This window comes from Megalobrama amblycephala, linkage group LG4 (genome assembly GCF_018812025.1).
Source record: "Megalobrama amblycephala isolate DHTTF-2021 linkage group LG4, ASM1881202v1, whole genome shotgun sequence".
Lineage (NCBI taxonomy): Eukaryota > Metazoa > Chordata > Actinopteri > Cypriniformes > Xenocyprididae > Megalobrama > Megalobrama amblycephala.
Genome location: NC_063047.1, coordinates 7,964,562 through 7,988,174, shown reverse-complemented (window position 1 = coordinate 7,988,174; position 23,613 = coordinate 7,964,562). Strand labels below are relative to the sequence as shown.

At 37.2% G+C, this 23,613-nt stretch overlaps 1 protein-coding gene across 2 annotated transcripts; it reads left to right on the top strand.

The window, feature by feature from the left end:
* The first annotated feature begins 8,873 nt into the window (after positions 1-8,873).
* Positions 8,874-23,584, top strand: mtmr8 (myotubularin related protein 8). 2 transcript variants are annotated; one of them, XM_048187185.1, is made up of 14 exons: positions 8,874-9,123; positions 11,578-11,603; positions 13,977-14,139; positions 15,890-16,047; positions 16,717-16,845; positions 17,405-17,539; positions 17,956-18,088; positions 18,253-18,362; positions 18,458-18,583; positions 19,125-19,174; positions 20,370-20,570; positions 20,787-20,915; positions 21,788-21,914; positions 21,999-23,584. In XM_048187185.1, the coding sequence occupies exons 1-14, from the start codon at positions 9,081-9,083 to the stop codon at positions 22,290-22,292; spliced, it is 1,824 nt and encodes a 607-aa protein (XP_048043142.1). In that variant the 5' UTR covers positions 8,874-9,080; the 3' UTR covers positions 22,293-23,584. The 2 variants fall into 2 exon arrangements, with proteins under 2 accessions (XP_048043142.1, XP_048043141.1); XM_048187184.1 differs by having other exon boundaries at positions 8,877-9,123; positions 11,578-11,700.
* Positions 23,585-23,613: the final 29 nt, after the last annotated feature.

The following is a 23,613-nucleotide window of genomic DNA, read 5'->3' as shown; positions in this document are numbered from 1 at the left end:
AGACCAAATTGTTCCAGGTGGTTTCACACTTAATTCTTCACTTTAATTCTTAATTCTTTTTCAGTTAAGGTTTCTTTTCTTCTCTACCTGCTTCTGTCTGACCCAATGAGCATTTCACTGTCCAATGGTCATGCCTTAAACTGCAGTTTCTGGTATTGCATTAGTATTGCACCCTTCCCATGGACATTTAATATATATATTTTTTATGTAAAAAAACAAACATACAAAAAAGTCTAAGTCTAATAATTATGCACACCTGAATATAAGGCATTTTTTAGGGCCCAAGCGAAAATTCGCGCAGGGCCCTCTTGTTCTTCTAAGGATTATTAGGGCCCAAGCGAAAATTCGCGCAGGGCCCTCTTGTTCTTCTAAGGATTATTATTATTTTTTTTTTTTTTTTTTTTTTATTTTTTTTCCGTCTTCCGGGGCTTTTTGGGGGCCTTAACATGCTCAAAAACTCTTGAAAATTGGCACACACATTGGAATCCGCGGCCATTAGGACGCCGGAGAGGCTGGTACCCGGGCGTGGCAGGGGGGCTCGACAGCGCCCCCTTGAAAAAAGTCTGAAAATTTGGTCCATATATTAAACACGCTTGCACGTATTAGTATGAAACTCAGTACACATATAGACCTCATCGGGCCGAACAACTTTCGTGCTCTAAGTTAAACACCACGCCAACAGGAAGTCAGCTATTAAGGGTTGTTTGAAAAACGCATGCTCTGGAATTTGATATACTCCTCCTAGACGATTAATCCGATCGCCACCAAACTCGGTCAGCATGAAGTCAAGACACTGATGATTAAAAATTGCCAGGGGATTTTTGATATCTCGAACGGTTTGGCCGTGGCGAGGCAACGAATTTATGGCGAGAAAAAGGAAACAGGAAATGTGTTATAACGTCTGCATACATATATTGATCTTTATGAAACTTCACGAGTGTGTTCGTTATAGGAGTCTGATCACATGGATGTGACTATTGTGAGTCAAAGTTATAGCGCCACCAACTGGCAGCAGGAAGTGTATCACTTTTTGAAATGTTTTGAGATCACCCTCTTATTTTTACCTGATTTGCTTCAAACTTCATCAGTGTAATGTCAATACACAGCAGATGTAGACCTATGACAGGATTTTTGATATTTGAAATATTGTTGCCATGGCAACAGGTCAAACTGTAATAATATTCTTGAGTGTTTTTGAGGCTCTTAACATGCTTCAAATTGCATGAAACTCGACACACACATCAATATTGTCAACCAGTAGACATGGACAAAGCCATAGAAATGGGCGTGGTGGAGGGGCTCAGTAGCGCCACCTTTTGACAAAAGTGGGGGGGTTAGTTTTTCCTACAATCACCAAACTCGGTACACATATTGTTCTCATCAAGCCGGACAATTTTCTAATTTACATTCATTAGCTCCGACCAACAGGAAGTCAGCTATTTTGGTTTGAATGTTAATTTTTTGAAAAAACAGGCTATGAATTTTATACTACTGCTCCTACAGGGTTTATCCAATTTACACCAAACTTTTTTTAACTTGTTGCTAACACATTGAAGTTGTTTAATTGCAAACGGATTTTGGATATCTCAAACGGTTTGGCCGTGGCGAGGCAACGAATTTATGGCAAGAAAAGGGAAACAAAGTGTTATAACTTCTGCATACATTAATTGATTTTGATGAAACTTCGGCTTAGTCTTCGTTGTACAAGGCTGATCACATGGATGTGACTATTGTGATTCAAAGTAATAGCGCCACCAACTGGAAGCAGAAAATGTGTCACTTTCAGCATACATTGAGATCACCCTCTTATTTTTACCTGATTTGCTTCAAAATTCATCAGAATAATGTTAAAACTTGGCACATGTAATCCTTTGAAAATGGGCAGGGAGGAGGGGCTCTATAGTGGCACCTTGTAGTGCAGTAAATGTGGAGTGAATTTGACATAGTCCTTTGATGTTTAACCGTTTTAAGTGCCTATTGCCCGCTGTGCACAGTTGCCCTGAAGCCACCGGGGTGGCGGTGCCACCGGGCTTGGGCCCGCCATCGCTGCTCGCAGCTATATTTATTTTTTTTTTTTTTTTTTTTTTTTTTTTTTTTTTTTCCGTCTTCCGGGGCTTTTTGGGGGCCTTAACATGCTCAAAAACTCTTGAAAATTGGCACACACATTGGAATCCGCGGCCATTAGGACGCCGGAGAGGCTGGTACCCGGGCGTGGCAGGGGGGCTCGACAGCGCCCCCTTGAAAAAAGTCTGAAAATTTGGTCCATATATTAAACACGCTTGCACGTATTAGTATGAAACTCAGTACACATATAGACCTCATCGGGCCGAACAACTTTCGTGCTCTAAGTTAAACACCACGCCAACAGGAAGTCAGCTATTAAGGGTTGTTTGAAAAACGCATGCTCTGGAATTTGATATACTCCTCCTAGACGATTAATCCGATCGCCACCAAACTCGGTCAGCATGAAGTCAAGACACTGATGATTAAAAATTGCCAGGGGATTTTTGATATCTCGAACGGTTTGGCCGTGGCGAGGCAACGAATTTATGGCGAGAAAAAGGAAACAGGAAATGTGTTATAACGTCTGCGTACATATATTGATCTTTATGAAACTTCACGAGTGTGTTCGTTATAGGAGTCTGATCACATGGATGTGACTATTGTGAGTCAAAGTTATAGCGCCACCAACTGGCAGCAGGAAGTGTATCACTTTTTGAAATGTTTTGAGATCACCCTCTTATTTTTACCTGATTTGCTTCAAACTTCATCAGTGTAATGTCAATACACAGCAGATGTAGACCTATGACAGGATTTTTGATATTTGAAATATTGTTGCCATGGCAACAGGTCAAACTGTAATAATATTCTTGAGTGTTTTTGAGGCTCTTAACATGCTTCAAATTGCATGAAACTCGACACACACATCAATATTGTCAACCAGTAGACATGGACAAAGCCATAGAAATGGGCGTGGTGGAGGGGCTCAGTAGCGCCACCTTTTGACAAAAGTGGGGGGTTAGTTTTTCCTACAATCACCAAACTCGGTACACATATTGTTCTCATCAAGCCGGACAATTTTCTAATTTACATTCATTAGCTCCGACCAACAGGAAGTCAGCTATTTTGGTTTGAATGTTAATTTTTTGAAAAAACAGGCTATGAATTTTATACTACTGCTCCTACAGGGTTTATCCAATTTACACCAAGCTTTTTTTAACTTGTTGCTAACACATTGAAGTTGTTTAATTGCAAACGGATTTTGGATATCTCAAACGGTTTGGCCGTGGCGAGGCAACGAATTTATGGCAAGAAAAGGGAAACAAAGTGTTATAACTTCTGCATACATTAATTGATTTTGATGAAACTTCGGCTTAGTCTTCGTTGTACAAGGCTGATCACATGGATGTGACTATTGTGATTCAAAGTCATAGCGCCACCAACTGGAAGCAGAAAATGTGTCACTTTCAGCATACATTGAGATCACCCTCTTATTTTTACCTGATTTGCTTCAAAATTCATCAGAATAATGTTAAAACTTGGCACATGTAATCCTTTGAAAATGGGCAGGGAGGAGGGGCTCTATAGTGGCACCTTGTAGTGCAGTAAATGTGGAGTGAATTTGACATAGTCCTTTGATGTTTAACCGTTTTAAGTGCCTATTGCCCGCTGTGCACAGTTGCCCTGAAGCCACCGGGGTGGCGGTGCCACCGGGCTTGGGCCCGCCATCGCTGCTCGCAGCTATATTTTTTATTTCCAGCCTTCACAATTATATATCACTTATAAGTTATTAAATACAAAATGAATAGTAGTTATTAAGATTAATGTGGTTTGGAATTGGTAAAATGTGCCTGGAAATAAATGATCAGAAAATCAACGCGCCTAATAAGTCTGCACGCACTGTATAACCATTCATTTCAAAAGATTCTTAAGTATAGGAATCATACCTGCTCATCAAAATGGTCCAGGACCATTTTCATTTCGTCTCCAAGGTCTTTACTCTTTGCTCGATACATTTTGATGATCCTTTGGAACTCTGTGCAAACCTGAGGAAGTGAACGGAAAAAAAATCTGTTAACATTTAAATCTATATGAAGACTTCAGATGCAAAAGCCTCTAAGTGCCATCTGAAATTTTCTTCTAAAATGAGCATTTTTATCAAACTCGTATGTTTAGGTTCAGTAATTTCACTTTAATGGCAATTAATAGGTCCTTTTCATTTCCATTAAAGTGAAATAACTGAACATAAACATACAAGCTTATTATTAAGAAAATTTCAGATGGCACTTAGAGGCTTTTGCATCTGAAGTCTTCATATACAATCAGGACAAAATAATATATGGACAAAATGTAACTTAACTGTTACTTGTTCCTCCAAAACGAGGCCAGGCCATCTTTCTTTGATGACAGCAATGGTTGCTCATTGACTATTTCTTTTCTCCTGAGAGGAATGTAGTTTCCATTTTTCCATTTTTTCCAACGAGGCAACTCAAGTCATATGCACGACTTCCACGTGCAATTTAACTGTGCAGAAAAATCCATCGCAACAAAAGACAAAAACTTAATTATTAAATGTAACTGGATTAAAAATACAACTAGATTTAAATATGCAGTAATGTTGATAACTTACAAAGAAAAAGCAGCGGTGTCTCTATTTTTACCATCGACTAATTTAGGAATATAGAACATTATCCAACTGAATAATTTAGGAATATAGAGCAACAATCATCAAAAACCAAATAAGAGCACTCACCATAAATATTCCTCTGGATTATTATCACCCACGTGCTGTCTCTTCTTCTTCGGCCGTTTGCTAACCTCTTCTAAATGTTTCTCCCATATCTCCCGCATTAGAAAGTATACGTTACTGGGGGCGTGGTTTAGCGCGAGAGGAAATGATAACGTTTATCGGAAAACATGCTGATAATTGCTGATATAAATTTAACAATTCAATAAAAAATTAACAGTCCACATACTCAGTTCGCAAACTATTGAGATGAGAGCATAGACAGTAAAAGAGGATGAGAGCATTGGCGCCCACTACACTTGTTAACGAAACTTCACAGTAAAAGTCTTCCTCCAAGGGTTCACAATTGAGCACAATATACTACTACTAATAGTAGTAGTAGTAGTAGTAATAATAATAATAATAATAATAATAATTATTATTATTATTATTATTATTATTATTATACTAATTTTATTATCATTGTAAAATAATATTATTTATACAGTATCCATACTTTAAATTATAATAATTATAACAATAATAACAACATAAATAATTTATATATAATATTTTAAATAATTATTATTAATATTAATTATTATTATCATTATTTTACAATAATAGTATTCAATTACTATTAATTTACAATTATACATTAAGCTCATTTAACTACGTTAAATGATATAACTAAGTTATAAATAAGTAAAATAACTAAACACCAATTTTTCTTCACTGTCCCATAACCAAATGGTTGCATTTTATTCTAAAATTTGCATTTGCTTATGGGAGGGCAGTTCCCTAAACGAGATTGACTTAACTCAAATAAATAAGTTAGCAGAAGTTTTTTGGTTGAACTTGCAAAGCTTTGTTCACAAAACTAATCATTTTAAGTTTATGGAAAAACACCTGGATTGTGTTGAGTAAGTGTATTAAACATAGTTGTACTGACTTTTTCATAGATTTTTGCTGAGCCAACACAACAAAACCAGTTATTTGAACTTTTTTCAAGTTGGGTTTTTTACAGTGTACATTTTAAATATGTGCAAGTTTAATAAAGTTTATTAATGTGTTTAAATTTATGTCTCTAAATAAATGATCTGCATTCAAAAAGTTAGGAAACTGGTTGAACTAAAGCTTTGTGAAAGTGAGTAATGTATGCACAAGAGAAGAATGGAAATCAAAAAGGTCAAACCCTATGGAGTCAATTCCATGCCACATATATCTGCAAAACAATAAAGTATTGCAAAAGAAAAATTAAGTACTGAACAAAAATATTTTGGCAAATAAAAATAAAGTATCACGAAAGAAAAAAGAAATAAGTTGATGCCCATAACCATCAACCAGCTGAAGGCACTGGATATCGCCAAAGAGCTGAACATACCCACCAGCAAGCCCCTCATTTCTTATTTCGGCTATGCACTGACACACTGGCCTGTCAATTTCTTTGAAGCAACTTCCATATGAATTGAAAATGCTTGCTCTGTGTCAGTGGACAAGCACCGTAAGAATGATGTGGCATAATGGATTAGCATTAGATCGCAAAACAAGACTTCAGGGAGAAACCGCTGTCTTTTCAGCACTATGTGATTGGCCTTTGGAAAAAAACATTCATATCCCCTGGATTAGAATGCGGATCAAACACCTGTGTTTTTTGACATGCTAACATCTGTCACTGTACATAAAAAGGTGAGAAATCAGTCGTTAAATCTACTGGAAATGAGAACTACAGGTTATTTTTATGGTATGCCATAAAGTGTTTATTTTTGAAGGGGACCTATTATGCCCCTATTCACAAGACGTAATATAAGTCTCTGGTGTCCCCAGAAAGTGTCTGTGAAGTTTCAGCTCAAAATACCCCACAGATCGTTTATTACAGCTTGTCAAATTTGCCTCTATTTGGGTGTGAGCAAAAACATTTTGTGTACGTCCATTTAAATGCAAATAAGCTGCTGCTCCCAGCCCCCTTTCCAGAAAAGGGTGGAGCTTTGACAGCTCACGCCAGTGTTGCCAAGTCCGCTTATTATAAGCGACTTTGGGCTTGTTTTTCTGTAAAGTCGCTTACAAATATCGGTAGTCGCGGGTCGCGTTTTTTTGGGCTTGTTTCTAAAGTGTAGTTGCTTATTTGGGCTTGATCCCCCAGCTCCATAATAAGTTGTCAAGCAGATATTTTCTATATGTTATTTAAATGTAGGAGTTTGTCTAGCCGGTTCTCTCTGTCCCTCCCCTTTCCCCATACACACAGGAGACAGCAGAGTTTTTTCTCGTGATCACGACATAAAAGTTCTTTTTACAATGATTGATTCTGAAACACACTGTACACGGATTCTACTGTTGCTATAGTAACGAACACAACATTGACGCGCATCTGATCGGCGGATGAAACGTGCGCTCATATATCTTGCCAGCTAAATGTTTACTTCACTTAATAATAAAGTTTACAATAAATAAATATATTCATGTATAATAAATAAATAAATGTACGCTTAACATATTGTTTGTGTAATTAACATAATATTCAACAGAGCATCTCAACCGCAGGCAGCTGCTTTCAGAACGATGCCAGATTATTCTATAATTCTAAAGACTTTTAGATTAAACCAACTTTATTTTCCGTACTCATTTAAAAATATATATATATACAGTATATTACATAATGTGTTTGTTATTTTTATTCGTCACGTAGGATAGGCTGTGAAAAAGTTGCTTGTTTTGGGCTTGTTTTCACAGGCCTGGTTGCTTATTTGTCTCGCGAGATCTGGCAACACTGGCTCACGCTTTGGTTGCTCAACAACAACAAAGCTGGAGAATCTCTCGCAGCCAAAATGACGATTGTCAGTAATGGTGTTCAGCCTTACATTGTTCAAACCTGAGTGGATGGAGAGACTCAGAAAGAAATTCAACTAGACATTTCTGAATGGTTAGTGGATAAATTTATGTAGTTGCTGTGGAGTTGATTCAGCTCATTGACTATGTGCTGTCATGTTAATCTTGCATTGAATTGACCCTCAAAAAAATTCATTTCTGTCAAACACAACTTCAGTGTTCACTTCTAGCATAAAGTAATAGAGTGTATAGAGGCTAAGGGAAAGCACACAGAAAAGTGGAGCTGCCTGAACCTAAGAAACACATTGCTTTACTTAAAGGTGCTAAAGAGGATGTTTTGTTTTATACATTTTTGCAATATTACTTGAAACTGTCTTTACTAACTGATAAAAGACAATTTATTAGGTGCACTGAAAGTAATAATATTAATATACACATCATCTGTGCACGAGGTAGGGCCTTAAAAACATCAGCCAATCGTTTACGCGATCGTCGCGTAAACGATTGGCCCTCTGGCTTGTCAATCACTGCCGTGACGTTCCTTGTGAGAGATGACCGCGGCTGCGCGCTCCAGTGCGCTGCATGCAATGTTTTTGTCAGGAGACAGGAATAACAACTGCAGATTATGAGTTACCTGCGGTGAGTCCAACATAATGAATCCAAAATACACGACACAGCGAATGCCGGTGGTAAACACTCGTATTCCACTACTTGTGCACGAGTTTTGGGAGGCGTTCCTTTGAAACGAGCTGTGAAGGAGGGGGGCTGTTCTTACGCATGCGCTCATTTCAAAAACTCCATAACAGTCTTTGGATTCTCAGTCGACGAAAAAAAATCACCTTTAAAGGGTTAGTTCACCAAAAAATTAATTAATTACTCACCCTCATGTTGTTCTACACCCTTAAGTATTCAGAGAGCTCTCAGATTTCATCAAAGATATCTTAATTTGTGTTCCAAAGATGAACGAAGGTCTTGCGGGTTTGGAACGACATTAGGAATATAATGACAAAAAGTCCATTTTTGGGTGAACTAACCCTTTAAGCTTCTTTTACAGCAGAATGAGTTTTGCAGTTTATTATATCTTTATTTTTGCATTATTGTATTCATATTTTGCGATTTTTTTGCTGAATACTTTATTTTTCTTTTGCTATATTTTATTGTTTTGCAAATATATGTGGCATGGAATTGACTCCATACAAGCCAGATTGTTTAAAGCTAGCTCATTCACGTCTATGTCAGCTGCAGTGCTGCTGCTTCTCTCAGCTACTCACTGAACTGAGTAGACGCAGAGAGAGGTGTGACTGCTGCAGGGGGAAAGTTAAGCAAGACCTTGACGACCGCACAGACCGTTACAAGTTGGCGACTGAAATCACGTTGCACTTTGACTTATCGCGATATCTGGTCCCGTCTGCTGACATGATTGTAGTTCTCATGTCAGGGAGGAACGCAGCGACATAATACGATGTCCCGAAACAAACATGTCAACCGCTAAACACACAAACAGCGAAAGTTTAACGTGGACAGTTGGATGATAACCCAATTAAAGTATGGAGCACATTATAACGCCAAAGGTAGGTCTGAATCAACAGGTGTACTCGTGTAAAGTTGGCAGATCTCGTGTTGTGTTCGACCCAATAACTCTCGTTATAAAAACATGCAGAAGGAAGCGTCTAAATGGGTTGTTTAACATGATCCCGACCTTTAGGCTACTGTTAAATTAATACAATGCGTTTTAAAGTCTAAATGAATCTGAATGGACGTTGAAGGCTTTTTCAGTTGTCACTTCAATATGTACAAAATCCTCTTGTAAGTTTGTTCAAGTGAACCTGTAGGCAAAGGGAGGGAAAATGATTCTGTGAAGCTTTGCCTAAAGCAGGGGTTTTTAATCTTTATGATGCCATGGACCCCTATCATACTCATGTGAGGGACCCTGCCCTAAAATTTAAAAGGCATCTATGTTGTTTATTGTATAAAGACCAAATTTATACTGTGAAATTTATAAATATGTCTAAAATATAATTTAGAAAATATTTAGTTTCTATTAAGTTACATTATATTTTTTTCCTGCACATTATTGGATTGTACCATTATTGTAATTTACTTATTTTAATCTAAATTCTTTTCTTTATTTTAACCTATTTGTGCCCAAATTTTTCTGAATGGTTTCATGCATATAGTCCTATTAATAGTGTCCTATGTGAACATGTTCTGCATTTATTTTCCCCAGGTTTTTGTTTTTTTTTCTTAAAAAACGTATTTGAATGTGCTTGCCGGTCGGCAAATATGTTGTATGCACCACTCAATGTAAAATTTGAATTGGAGGATAACATTTATGCATCTAACTCAAAATAACTGCTTTCAACAGATCAATCAAAGTCAAAGAACATTCAATGTGAACACAAAAAAAGCTGCATCTAGCTTATATTCTCTTGAATATGAAAACACAACAAACAACAAATCCATTTGTTTTAAAGTGGTGGAACATTGTGCAGAACAAAGTGCATCCATTAAGTTGCTCCAACAGGGCACTGTGAATCAAAATGTTAAATTACATTGTTCATTAGAAAAAATTACTCCTATATGTGACCCTGGACCACAAACCTAGTTATAAGTCGCACGGGTATATTTGTAGCTATAGCCAACAATACATTGTATGGTTCAAAATTATTGATTTTTTTTTTTTTTTTTAATGCCAAAAATCATTAGGATAAAGATCATGTTCCATGAAGAGATTTTGTAAATTTTCTACTGTAAATATATAAAAAATTGTTAAGGACTTAATTTTGTCAACTTTAAGGCAATTTTCTCAATATTTAGATTTTTTTTGCACTTTTTTGAGATAAATAGCTGGGGTCACATATAACAAAAAAAAAAAAAAAAAAAAAATTAACAAATAACAATATATAATATATAACATTATAAAATATTATGAAAGCAAAAAGCACCAAACAAGACCAATATAGTTGCCGGTGGGCTTAAATGGGTTAATCTTTTTTTATTTATTTATTTTATTTTTTCGTGAACCCCCCAGCACTTCCTTGGGTCCCCCTGGGCCCCAATTTGAAACCCCCTGGCCTAAAGTATGACACAGGATGTAACTGTACATGACAGTGGTTCTGGTCATTCAGTCCTGGTCATTAAGTATCTTATACGTGATGAACATCATTTTATTCAAAATTTACATATCCAAGATGCAATCCAGGACCAGGATTGTGAAGTAAAGCTGCTAAATATGTTTATTTTGTTACATAATATGGTCATATGATCGTTGTAAAAAGTATTAAAAGATGGTTGCTGCTGTCTTTTGTCTTTGTGTATGTTTGATTAGCTCAAAGGATGTCAAATGTTGAATCAGCAGTAACGCAGGAACTGTGGTCTATATTAGCAGCTAACACCTCTGGTCAGATCTGATCTACCCACACACAGACAATTATTAGTTTGAATCTTGGATCAAAGTTCACAATATAGTCTTAATTGGACCTACTGTGGCTTAGCTTGAGTTTCATGTCATGCAGAAATAGATTTCAAATGTTCACTTTATGGAGATAATAGAGATCTCACACCTGACCAAATAAAGCCAACTTCATTCTGCTATCCTAAAGACCTAAAGGGATTTTTCTAATCATTTACTGAAAAGATTAGTTCTTATATATTTCAAGTATAAATGAGCAGAATACATTAGACTTTGACTCATGAGAAACTGTCCTTTAGTGCTGAAGTGGCATCTTGTGCTATAATAGTGTGACATTGCTTGTTACTCAGTAACTAAAATGACAAAACTGCAGAGATGGAGTAACAGGATGTGCTGACTGTAGTCTTAAGAGGTTCTTTAGGATTTCCTCTCCATTGTGTTAAATCATTTGGATGATAGATTCTGCTCCCTAAGGGGCACATCCAAACCCTACAGACATGATTATGTCTTCTTAACCCCTTCAGTCATTGGCTGGTGCTTTGTTTACCAGTCACAGACAGTTAAGTTGATAATTCTGCACTAATATACTTCTCTTTCTGGATTTCTTTTGGAGGTGGAGTATGTGAAACTTCTGAACAGGTACACCGAAAAGTCCTCAGCTCTGGGCACTCTTTACTTGACCGCTACTCACCTTATCTATGTGGAACAAAACAACAGCACACGCAAAGAAACATGGGTAATGTAGGGAAGTGGGAACAGAATATGCCATGGGCTGCATCTGCAATTTCATTCTCTCTTGAGTAGGTACATATTTGTGAAGTAATTACTTCACAACCACTAAAAAAGTATGTTCTATATAGTGTGATTATGTAGTATGAATTTAATCCAGATGTACTACAGTGGGTACGGAAAGTATTCTGACCCCCTTAAATTTTTCACTCTTTGTTATATTGCAGCCATTTGCTAAAATCATTTAAGTTCTTTTTTTTTCCTCATTAATGTACACACAGCACCCCATATTGACAGAAAAACACAGAATTGTTGACATTTTTGCAGATTTATTAAAAAAGAAAAACTGAAATATCACATGGTCCTAAGTATTGAGACCTTTTGCTGTGACACTCATATATTTAACTCAGGTACTGTCCATTTCTTCTGATCATCCTTGAGATGGTTCTACACCTTCATTTGAGTCCAGCTGTGTTTGATTATACTGATTGGACTTGATTAGGAAAGCCACACACCTGTCTATATAAGACCTTACAGCTCACAGTGCATGTCAGAGCTAATGAGAATCATGAGGTCAAAGGAACTGCCTGAAGAGCTCAGAGACAGAATTGTGGCAAGGCACAGATCTGGCCAAGGTTACAAAACAATTTCTGCTGCACTTAAGGTTCCTAAGAGTACAGTGGCCTCCATAATCCTTAAATGGAAGACGTTTGGGACGACCAGATCCCTTCCTAGAGCTGGCCGTCTGGCCAAACTGAGCTTTCGGGGGAGAAGAGCCTTGGTGAGAAAGGTAAAGAAAAACCCAAAGATCACTGTGGCTGAGCTCCAGAGATGCAGTCGGGAGATGGGAGAAAGTTGTAGAAAGTCAACCATCACTGCAGCCCTCCACCAGTCAGGGCTTTATGGCAGAGTGGCCCGAAAGATGCCTCTCCTCAGTGCAAGACACATGAAAGCCCGCATGGAGTTTGCCAAGATGGTGAGAAATAAGATTCTCTGGTCTGATGAGACCAAGATAGAACTTTGTGACCTTAATTCTAAGCGGTATGTGTGGAGAAAACCAGGCACTGCTCATCACCTGTCCAATTAGGGCTGGGCGATGTATCGAATGCTTTTGTCACGCGCATTTCTTCAGTAAAGCCGGTTCCCTGATTACCGCTAAATCGCCATCACCTGCTTTCAAATGGAGCGGCATTTAATAGACAGAGCCGTAGATCACTGATAAGCCACGCAATATCGCGTTCAATATCGATATGTATCGCCGTCGATTTTGAACGCGATATTGCGTGGCTTATCAGTGATCTACGGCTCTGTCTATTAAATGCTGCTCCATTTGAAAGCAGGTGATGGCGATTTAGCGGTAATCAGGGAACCGGCTTTACTGAAGAAATGCGCGTGACAAAAGCATTCGATACATCGCCCAGCCCTATGTCCAATACAGTCCCAACAGTGAAGCACGGTGGTAGCAGCATCATGCTGTGGGGGTGTTTTTCAGCTGCAGGGACAGGACGACTGGTTGCAATCGAGGGAAAGATGAATGCGGCCAAGTACAGGAAAGTTTACCATCCAACCTGACAGAACTGGAGAGGATCTGCAAGCAGGAATGGCAGAGGATCCCCAAATCCAGGTGTGAAAAACTTGATGCATCTTTCCCAAAAAGACTCATGGCTGTATTAGATCAAAAGGGTGCTTCTACTAAATACTGAGCAAAGGGTCTGAATACTTAGGACCATGTGATATTTCAGTTTTTCTTTTTTAATAAATCTGCAAAAATGTCAACAATTCTGTGTTTTTCTGTCAATATGGGGTGCTGTATGTACATTAATGAGGAAAAAAAATGAACTTAAATGATGCAAATGGCTGCAATATAACAGAGTGAAGAATTTAAGGGGGTCTGAATACTTTCCGTACCCACTGTACATTCGCCACGCTGTCATTATCATGTGACCTACCAATGTCAATTGCGTCGCCTCACTGCCATTCACAAAATCCTCTCCCATGGACTCAAGGGATCGTAAAGTGTCCATAGTATGCACACATCAGGATCTCGCTAGAAGTAGTAGGTCATCCGGGTAATTTTTGCCTACTCTTTTATGAGTACTGTGAATTTGGACATACTACTCTTGTCACATACTGTTTCTCACCTACTATATAGTAGGTGATGTATGCGATTTCAGATGCAGCCATCTTCTTCCACCATAGGGCATCTGTTGTTGAGTCTTTTAGAAATACACATCTAGATATGTCTGATAACAGTGGTTATCTTTCAATCCTGTGTGTTTGAAGGTGCTGCATCATCACATTGCGTCAATAGAGAAACTTCCTTTAACCGCGTCTGGTTGTCCGCTCCTGATCCGCTGTAAAACCTTTCAGCTGCTTCATCTGCTGTTCCAACGAGAGAGGGATTGTCAGGAGGTCTATCAGTCACTTCTGCGCCTTTCTCAACCAGGTACACACACCATACACATACTGGTGGTTTGTTGCATTGATATGAGCAAAGTTTTTAGGATTTATGAGATTTCTTTTTGTTTTATGTTTTGTTTTTTTTAATTGATAACCAACAGAAAATCTAATGTTGAAGTATGCAAGGCATGAAAACACATGTACATGGCAGTGTTATTTCAGTATTATTTATATATGGTTATAGTATTTATTAATATTTTGAATTGGCTTTTATTCAGATTTTTTTTTGTTCAGACCAAATACAATGTTGATTTTTTTTTTTTTTTTTTTTTTTTTTTTTTTAAGATTTTTGTTTTGTTTTGGTGTGGTTCGCATTCACACTGCCCTTTTTGCAAGTGAACCAAAATTTGTTAACAAAACCACACGTGTGCTAAGGTCATCCATTCATTGGACAGAAATTCTCAAGCAGAAAACCATACCAGAGTTCGTTTGGGACCGGACCGAGACCACCTCTTCAGCTGAGTCTCGGTACGGGTTGTTAGGTTCGCACCCGAGTGCGATTGCTGTATTCACACTTGCCCAAAAGATCCGCACCAATGGGGGAAACAAACTTGAGTTCGATTCAATCAAACCAAACAAGACGGGTGTGAATACACCCTTAAACTTATACTTCAGTTAGTTGCAACATTTCTAAATTTCATTAGAAATGTTGCAGCTTTAGTTTTTCAAGTTTACATTTTCATCTAATATTTATATTTTATTTCAGTCAGCGAAAAACAATTCTTAAAGGGATAGTTAACCCAAAAATTAAAATTATCCCATGATTTACTCACCCTCTAGCCATCCTAGGTGTATATGACTATCTTCTTTCAGATGAACACAATTGGAAATGTATTAAAAAATATCCTTGCTCAGCTTTATAATGGTAGTGAATGGCACTCACAATGTTGAAGGCCAAAAAAGTGCATCCATCCATTATAAAAGTAATCCATTTGACTCCAGGGGCTTAATAAAGACCTTTTGAAGCGAAGCGATGGGTTTTTGTCCATAATATCCTTATTTAAAACTTTATAAAATAAAATAACTAGTTTCTGGCAGACGGCCTATGCAAGTCGACTTGCGCCAAAAAGTAGCTTCTGATAGCGTAAGCTTAGACGCCTCTCGGGGTTCAAACAAATACGGCTGGGCAACAAACTCAAGCATCTCTTCTCTTATATCGAAATCCTCCGATATTTCTCTTTAAAAATTCTAATTTTAGACTTCTAATTCATGACCGGTGTTTTGTTGATTTGTGTAGGCCCTCTGCCGGAAGCCAGTTCTTTTAGTTTAAAAAGATTTAAATATGGATATTTTTCTTAGAAAAACCCATCGCTTTGCTTCAGAAGGCCTTTATTAACCCCCTGGAGCCATGTGTGGATATCTTTTATGATGGATGGATGCACTTTTTTGGACTTCAAAATCAGGAGAGCCATTCACTACCATTATAAAGCTTGAAAGAGACAGGATATTTTATAATATAACTCAGATTGTGTTTGTGTGAAAGTAGATAGTCATATACACCTAGGATGGCTTCAGGGTGAGTCATGGGATAATTTTCAGTTTGGGTGAACCCTTTAAAAATTTTAGTTAACAACACTAACAGCACATGCCTAATAAATGTAGTGACAGTTCAGGACTAGCCTAATAGTGACACCTTTGTTTCAAAAACTCATTCTTATTGGATTATGTCTTGCAGACTGACCCAACCACACACCTATTTGCTCTCAGATTCTAACTGTGCTTTTGTGTCATTTCAGTCAAAGAAGATGAGCTTTATGCCTTTCTCTATAATCCAAACCAAAACGAGGAGGACAGGAGACGGGGTTGGGAATTCATCAATGTGGCGAACGACTTCAGCAGGATGGGTCTCTCCAATGAACATTGGGAAATCAGCCACCTCAACAAGAACTATGAGGTAGCGTATAGTAAACCTAGTAAAGTAAATATGCTTCCTGTTTAGGACCATTTCACAAAAATTAGCCAAACCCTTTTATCTACTTACCACCATGATAAGAATGTTTTAGGCAGAACCCAGCAACAGTTTCAACCAAACATACTACTGTTCAAAGTTTTTTTTAAAAGAAATGAATACTTTTATTCTGGAAGTACACTTTAAATTGATCAAAAGTGATGGTAAAGACGTAACATTATTATTTATCTATTTCAGTTAAAAGCCGCACAACTGTTTTCAACATTTATAATAAGAAGAAATGTTTCTTGAGCACCAAATCAGCATATTAGAATGGTTTCTGAAAGATCATGTGACACTGAAGACTGAACATTCAGCTTTGCCATCACAGGAATAAATTACATTTTAAAATAATCATTTTAATAAATTGTAGTAATATTTCACAATATTACTCTTCTTACTGTATACATGGTTAAATAAATGCAGTCTTAGTGAGCATAAGACTTCTTTCAAAAACATCAACAAATCTTGTCGACCCCAAACTTTTGAACTGTCGACCAAAACTTGATCAGAATATTTTTTTGAAATTTGATACATTTTTATGTTCTTTTTTTCTCTCTCAAGGATCTTTCAAAAACTCAATCAAAAATTTCCCTCTGTCTCTCTTTTACACAGATCTGTAGCACTTATCCATCTATCCTTGGATTCCCTAAAAGTGCCAGTGTTGCTACAGTAACAGGCAGTGCCAAGTTTAGGAGCCGAGGGCGATTGCCTGTTCTGTCTTACTATCACAAAGATACAAAGGTATACAAGCACATGGCATGCACTTCATAAATGCACACAATGGCTCTGTTCCACAACCTCGTGGGCTCCCTACCTAGACAGCATTTTAAGGCATCATAGGCACACTCCTAGAGTGAAGGCTATTTCAAACAGTAGACATCATTAGTATGCTGCCGTCTAAGACAATTGGCCAATTCTAAGAAAGCATTGCATGTATCCTTAACAGATAATGTCCCACAATGCACTGCAACAAACTCATTAAATTCGGCAAAGATAGCCAAAAAAGTTGAGTAAAAAGCTTATACATACAATACTGCATAGTTATTGAATACAATCTAATTAATATATTGAATGAATAATTTAAAAGTAGATTAAACCTAGATTGTAGGCAGCAAAATTACTTACTAGGCTTTGTAACTGCCAATTTCACACAGTCAGTCTATTAATCGCATTTTTAGTTTGCTGTGCACCATGTTGAGGACATATAAATACATCAGTAGGTTTATACGGGAAAAGCGAGAAGTTGTGCTGCTAACAACATCCTTGTCTCTTCTTTGTATTTTGTGTTACTCTCTTGCAGGCTGCGATCTGTCGCTGCAGTCAGCCTTTGTCGGGTTTGAACTCTCGCTGTGTAGAAGATGAGCAGATGCTTCAGGTCATCAGACAAGCGAACCCCAACTGCCCTTTTATATATGTAGTGGACACACGGCCTAAGGTGTGACCTTTAACCTTAACCTTTCTATATGCAGTACATTAGAGGACAACTACATGATGGGACTTGTAAATGTTTATCTTTAAACATTCAACCCCAACTGCTCTGGCATATATGTAGGAGTCACATGTGTAATCTTTCACCCTCTGACCCCATCTACTCTTCTATTTATGTAATGAACCATTCAATTCTAGTCATAATTTATTTTTTAGAGTTCAGTTATACAATGTATTTTATTTATATGTATTGCAAATATTTTATATACTGTTCTATTTATTTTTGCCTATCTCATGTTTTAACTAGAGAAATAACATTTTATTCCTTTCCCTTTTCTTTTAAAGAGAAATAACCGTAAGCCATGACCTGATCATTTGAAGCTACGTGTGCATACATTTATATTTGTTTTTTGTCTTTGTCAGTTGAATGCAATGGCGAACCGTGCAGCTGGTAAAGGCTATGAGAATGAGGACAACTACTCCAATATCAGGTTCCACTTTCAAGGAATTGAAAACATCCACGTCATGAGAAACAGCCTGCAAAAACTGCTGGAGGGTGAGAGGACAAGCTTTTTCATTTCTACTGATATATGCAGCATATAACTCTTTATAAGCTAATTAAGCTTGTGTTTGTTACTCTATGCTCAGTTGAGTGTTGGTTGTACCTTTCAAGCCAGTATTAGATAAAGTGGTAGTTGGTTATACCTTTGTTCTTTCCAGTGTGCTCTATGAAATCCCCTTCCATGAGTGACTATCTGACGGGTTTGGAGAATTCCGGCTGGCTGAGGCACATCAAATCTGTGATGGATGCAGGCGTGTTCCTCGCCAAGGTTCTGACCTCCAATCTATAATTGCATCGAGAGACACGGCAACACACAAATGATCAGCATTTCTGATTTACTCAGTCTTTTTGTTTGTGTTATAGGCTGTCTGTGAAGAGAGGGCGAGTGTGTTGGTACATTGTTCTGATGGTTGGGACAGAACGGCTCAGGTGTGCTCTTTGGCTTGCATACTGCTGGACCCATACTACAGAACCATTAAAGGCCTCATGGTAATGAGCTAGTAACCTATAACCTCAGGACTCCTGTGAATTTTAAGTGCACGCTCACATTCATGTCACACTGTTAGGCAGGTCATGGCTTTGCTAATTAAGTCATCAACTATTCCTGTCTAACTAAATATAAACTGCTGTTCAAAATTGTATGGTTGGAAAGATTCAGAGATACAGTAAAATAGTAATATTATATTACAATTTAAAATTAATAGTTTTACATTTTAATTTTGAGATGTAATTCAAAATGAATTTTCTATAGCCATTACTCCAGTCTCCAGTGTCCTTCAGAAATCATTCTAATATGCTGATTTGTTGCTCAAAAAACATTTCTTACTAATATTATCAATGTTGCTTTTTAATATTTTTGTCATAAAAATGACTTCACTGTAATTTTTGATCAAATTAATGTGTCCTTGCTGAATAAATGTATTAATTTCTTTTACAAAATCTTACTGACCCCAAACTTTTGAACAGTAGTGTATATTAAAAGGTAAAAAAATGACACTTTTTTTTTTTTTTTTTTTTTTCTCTTTTACAGGTTTTGATAGAAAAGGAGTGGATCTCTTTTGGTCATAAATTCAGTTACAGGTAAAAACTTTCACTGCTGTTGCATGAATTATTAAATAACCCATAAAACAGTATCACAGCATTTAATAACAGCAAATATAAATATTATATAGCAGTATTATTAATATGTTACATAATAAAGGTGCCCTAGAACTTCTTTTTAAAAGATGTAATATAAGTCTAAGGTGTCCCCTGAATGTGTCTGTGAAGTTTCACCTCAAAATACCCCATAGATTTTTTTTAATTCATTTTTTTAACTGCCTATTTTGGGGCATCATTAACTATGCACCGATATATAAGTTGCGGCCCCTTTAATTCTCGTGCTCCCCCTCCCCTGGAGCTTGCGCTTGCCTTGAACAGCATAAACACAGTTTACACAGCTAATATAACCCTCAAATGGATCTTTACAAGATGTTCGTCATGCATGCTGCTTGCATACATCGGATCATGTAAGTATAGTATTTATTTGAATGTATTACATTTGATTCTGAATGAGTTTGAGGCTGTGATCCATGGCTAAAGCTAACATTACACACTGTTGGAGAGATTTATAAAGAATGAAGTTGTGTTTGTGCATTATACAGACTGCAAGTGTTTAAAAATGAAAATAGCGACGGCTCATGTCTCCGTGAATACAGTAATAAACAATGGTAATTTAACAGTACATTAGCAACATGCTAACGAAACATTTAGAAAGACAATTCACAAATATCACTAAAAATATCATGTTATCATGGATCATGTCAGTTATTATTGCTCCATCTGCCATTTTTCTCTATTGTTGTTTGCTTACCTAGTCTGATGATTCAGCTGTGCACATCCAGACGTTCTGCCCTTGTCTAATGGCTTGATCATGGGCTGGCATATGCAAATATTGGGAGCATACACCCCGACTTTTACGTAACAGTCGGTGTTATGTTGAGATTCGCCTGTTCTTCGGAGGTCTTTTAAACAAATGAGATTTATATAAGAAGGAGGAAACAATGGAGTTTGAAACTCAGTGCATGTCTTTTCCATGTACTGAACTCTTGTTATTCAACTATGCCAATATAAATTCAATATTTAATTCTAGGGCACCTTTAAAATAGTGTTGCTAAAATGTGATGATTGCCTTTTGTATACCATAAAAAGGCTGATTAATAGTGATCTCTGTAGCCATTATTGTCAATACCTGGTCAGTTTTTTTGTGACATCATGTGTATTGTTTGTGCTCTAGGTGTGGCCATCTGGACACCGACCCCAAGGAAGTGTCTCCGGTGTTCACCCAGTTCCTGGAGTGCGTGTGGCAGCTGTCAGAACAATTCCCCTGCGTGTTTGAGTTCAATGAACGTTACCTCATAGAAATACACAATCAAGTCTATGCCTGTCAGTACGGAAACTTCATCGGCAACTGCCAGAAAGAGCGGCTGGAAATGAGGTGAGGATAGAATTCTCACACACACACACACACACACACACACGTACATGTATGTAAAATAAAGATCAATCAGCATTTAATGTGTGTGCTTCAAAATTAAAAGCAAATAGTCTTTATTAGAACAGAATTTAATCAACCATACTCTGTTTGTTTGCTTTTTTCCAAGTCTTGAATGATTTTAAATGCTTTGCTTCAACATTCTGTGTGGGATTTTAGGTTGCATGAAAAGACGTTTTCATTGTGGCCACATCTTCTGGAGAACCAGCATCAGTATCGAAACCCCTTGTACCGGCGTTCAGTAGAGAGCACAGTTCTCAGACCAAGCACTTTACCCCTGCACTTCAAGTATGAATACACTCTCAAACACATGAATAAACCAGCTTTGCCACTTGTTTCCAACAAACACAGATTGGTGTAAACGCACAACAACTTTACACTCCACTGTGCTAACTACAAACAAAAAGATAATAGTGGTGTAATACTGTTCTAATACTGTTACTAGCTATGTTTCAGTCCACCTACTTTTATGCTCATTATGGGATATCGCATAGAAAAACACCAAAATGTGCATAAATTCTAAAAATGTGCATTAAAAAAGTATGTGCACAATTGAGTAAAAAAAAACTGAAAACATGCTTATAAACTACGATTTATATATATGAAACATATTTACCGAATAAATCCCTTTGATGCGCATCAAAAAAGACGTGACTTTGCAATGGGACGGCATAACTGGTCTAACCAGTGGACTGAAAGTCTGTCATTAAAGTGGTTCGGTATAATTTACCTCCCAGAACTCTCTTAAACAATTGTCTTTCCAAACAGCAAGCATCCGCTTCCAAAAGCAAGATAACTTTATTGCGTTTTGTCTGTGCGCTCCGAGGCACAAGTATCTTATTATATACAAAATTATTATATAAAGTGGCTTCTCAGACTGCGGCAATTTAGTGCCAGATTATCAGGAAGTGATGATTTTGTTCTCTTAGGCTCACTGGATGGAAACAGTGCTTTATTTGCAAATGTTTTTATGCGATATTCCAATTTTGTACACAAGTTAAATTTGCAACTTTGGATGGAAACATAGCTAGTGAGACCAAATTAATTCATTTTCTTTAATGTCTTTGTGTTTTTACGGAATAATTCAGCACCAAAAGCATGGTAACAAATATCCAACTAAGTTTTAATGAAGTGCTGCATTGTGTATTTTTGTTGACCAGATTCTGGTGTGGGATGTATAACCACTATGACAGAGGCATGCATCCAAAACAGTCTGTTCTAGACCAGCTGCTGTCACTTACAAAGAAGCAGGTAGAAGGAGAAAGAACCATGACTGAATTACAGCGAGTAAGTGGGGTTGTGGGAGTTGCAGTTTTTAAACAGAGAGATATTTGCTTGACATGACGCTGTCTCGCTCTCCTCCATTTACAGCAGCTGGCTGTTGCAGATGGAGTTCTCCCTGATCCATCTGGACCAATCAACACACCTGCAGAACAGGACAGTCCAAGTGAGAAGACTCCCACTGCTCCTGTTGTCCAATCAAATGGAAGCTGTGCTCCTTTCATTAATGGTGACACAGAGGAGGTGGGTCCAGGAGCTGAAAAGTGCAATGAGAAAGAAGGGGCAGAGCCAACAGCCACCGAACACGATCTGACCTCCTCTAAGGACAAACCTGTTTCTGTGGAAACAGAACATTCCAAAGAGGAGGTACAAGAATCCCATTGAGTCTCCATAGTAACAGATTGGACATTTTGACTGAAACCCCAAAGAACAAATGTCTGGAGTATTGAAAAGATACATGCAGTACTGTTTCCACAATCTAGGCCGCTATAATACAAAAAAAAAAAGAGCATTCAAACGTCTACACACTCGTTTGTGATTGTGTATCATTGTACATGAGGTTTTTCTAGCTCTGTGTGTATTCTTTTTTTATTCTATTATATCTGTTTTGAACATTCCTGAAATGTTCAGTGGACTTGAGTGTATTTGTTGGCCTTCAGACCGTGAGGATTGAAGCTATATGCTTTGATCACAGGTAGTCAGAATCATTTATGTTTTGTTTAAATGCCATTTTGATCAAATTTGACCTTGTTTTATTGGAGTTCTTTTGTACGGTAGGCTGTTTTTTAATGTCTGGCTTTTAATTACACTTTCCATGTAATATGTGTAGTACATTTGAAAATCAGACCCTATACTGATTTATTCAGACACAAGCAGCTGTTGTGAGATTCAGGTAGCTAAAGGTAACACACTATTAGAAAACGGGTCAAAATGATGATTTTTTTTTTCTTTGCACAAGGGCATAGTATTATTTTTGTGGTGTTCCATATTGTAAGCGCTGTTCATTTTGCATGCAAAGCAACACAGCTGAAATGCTGCTGATTGAAAGCAATAGGATGCCGCATTGTTTAAGCCTAGCTCTAATGCCAAACAAATAATTTGATGCACATGAAATAGTTGATGGTGGTCCTTCAAGAATATAACTAATGTCCTTTTGACCAAGCCTTTTGAATACACTGCATATATAGTTTTGCAAAGCAATATTGTTTTTAATGATGTCTACTGGATATGTAAAATGAGCCTATTGCTTATGGATGTGGAAAAGATTTGACAGCTTTCGTTTTAGAATTCAAGTTTGAACCATTGAACCCTGGCTGCTATGGAGCTCCAGAGATACAAAATCAATATATTTTTTAAAAATGCTTCCTTTTTTGAGAAGCATTTGTTTACATTTATTATTTTTTGATTAAAGGAGAAAAAAAAGTTCTGTTTATTAAATGTTCAGCAATAGTCAAAAGGGAATTTTGAAATAAGCAATGAGAGTGAAATCACTGAAAATGACAGCCTGTGGTTACATTACATTACATATATTATTTTTTAAAACTAAATAGTTTTGCTGTTTAATTACATAAGTTTATATACGCTTGTTTTGATCACTGCACTGTTTTGTACCTCTTTTGTACACCATTACATTTAAATGGATGTTTTCTTTAAATAAATAAAGATTTTAGTAACGATGTGGATTATATTATGCGATCATATTATT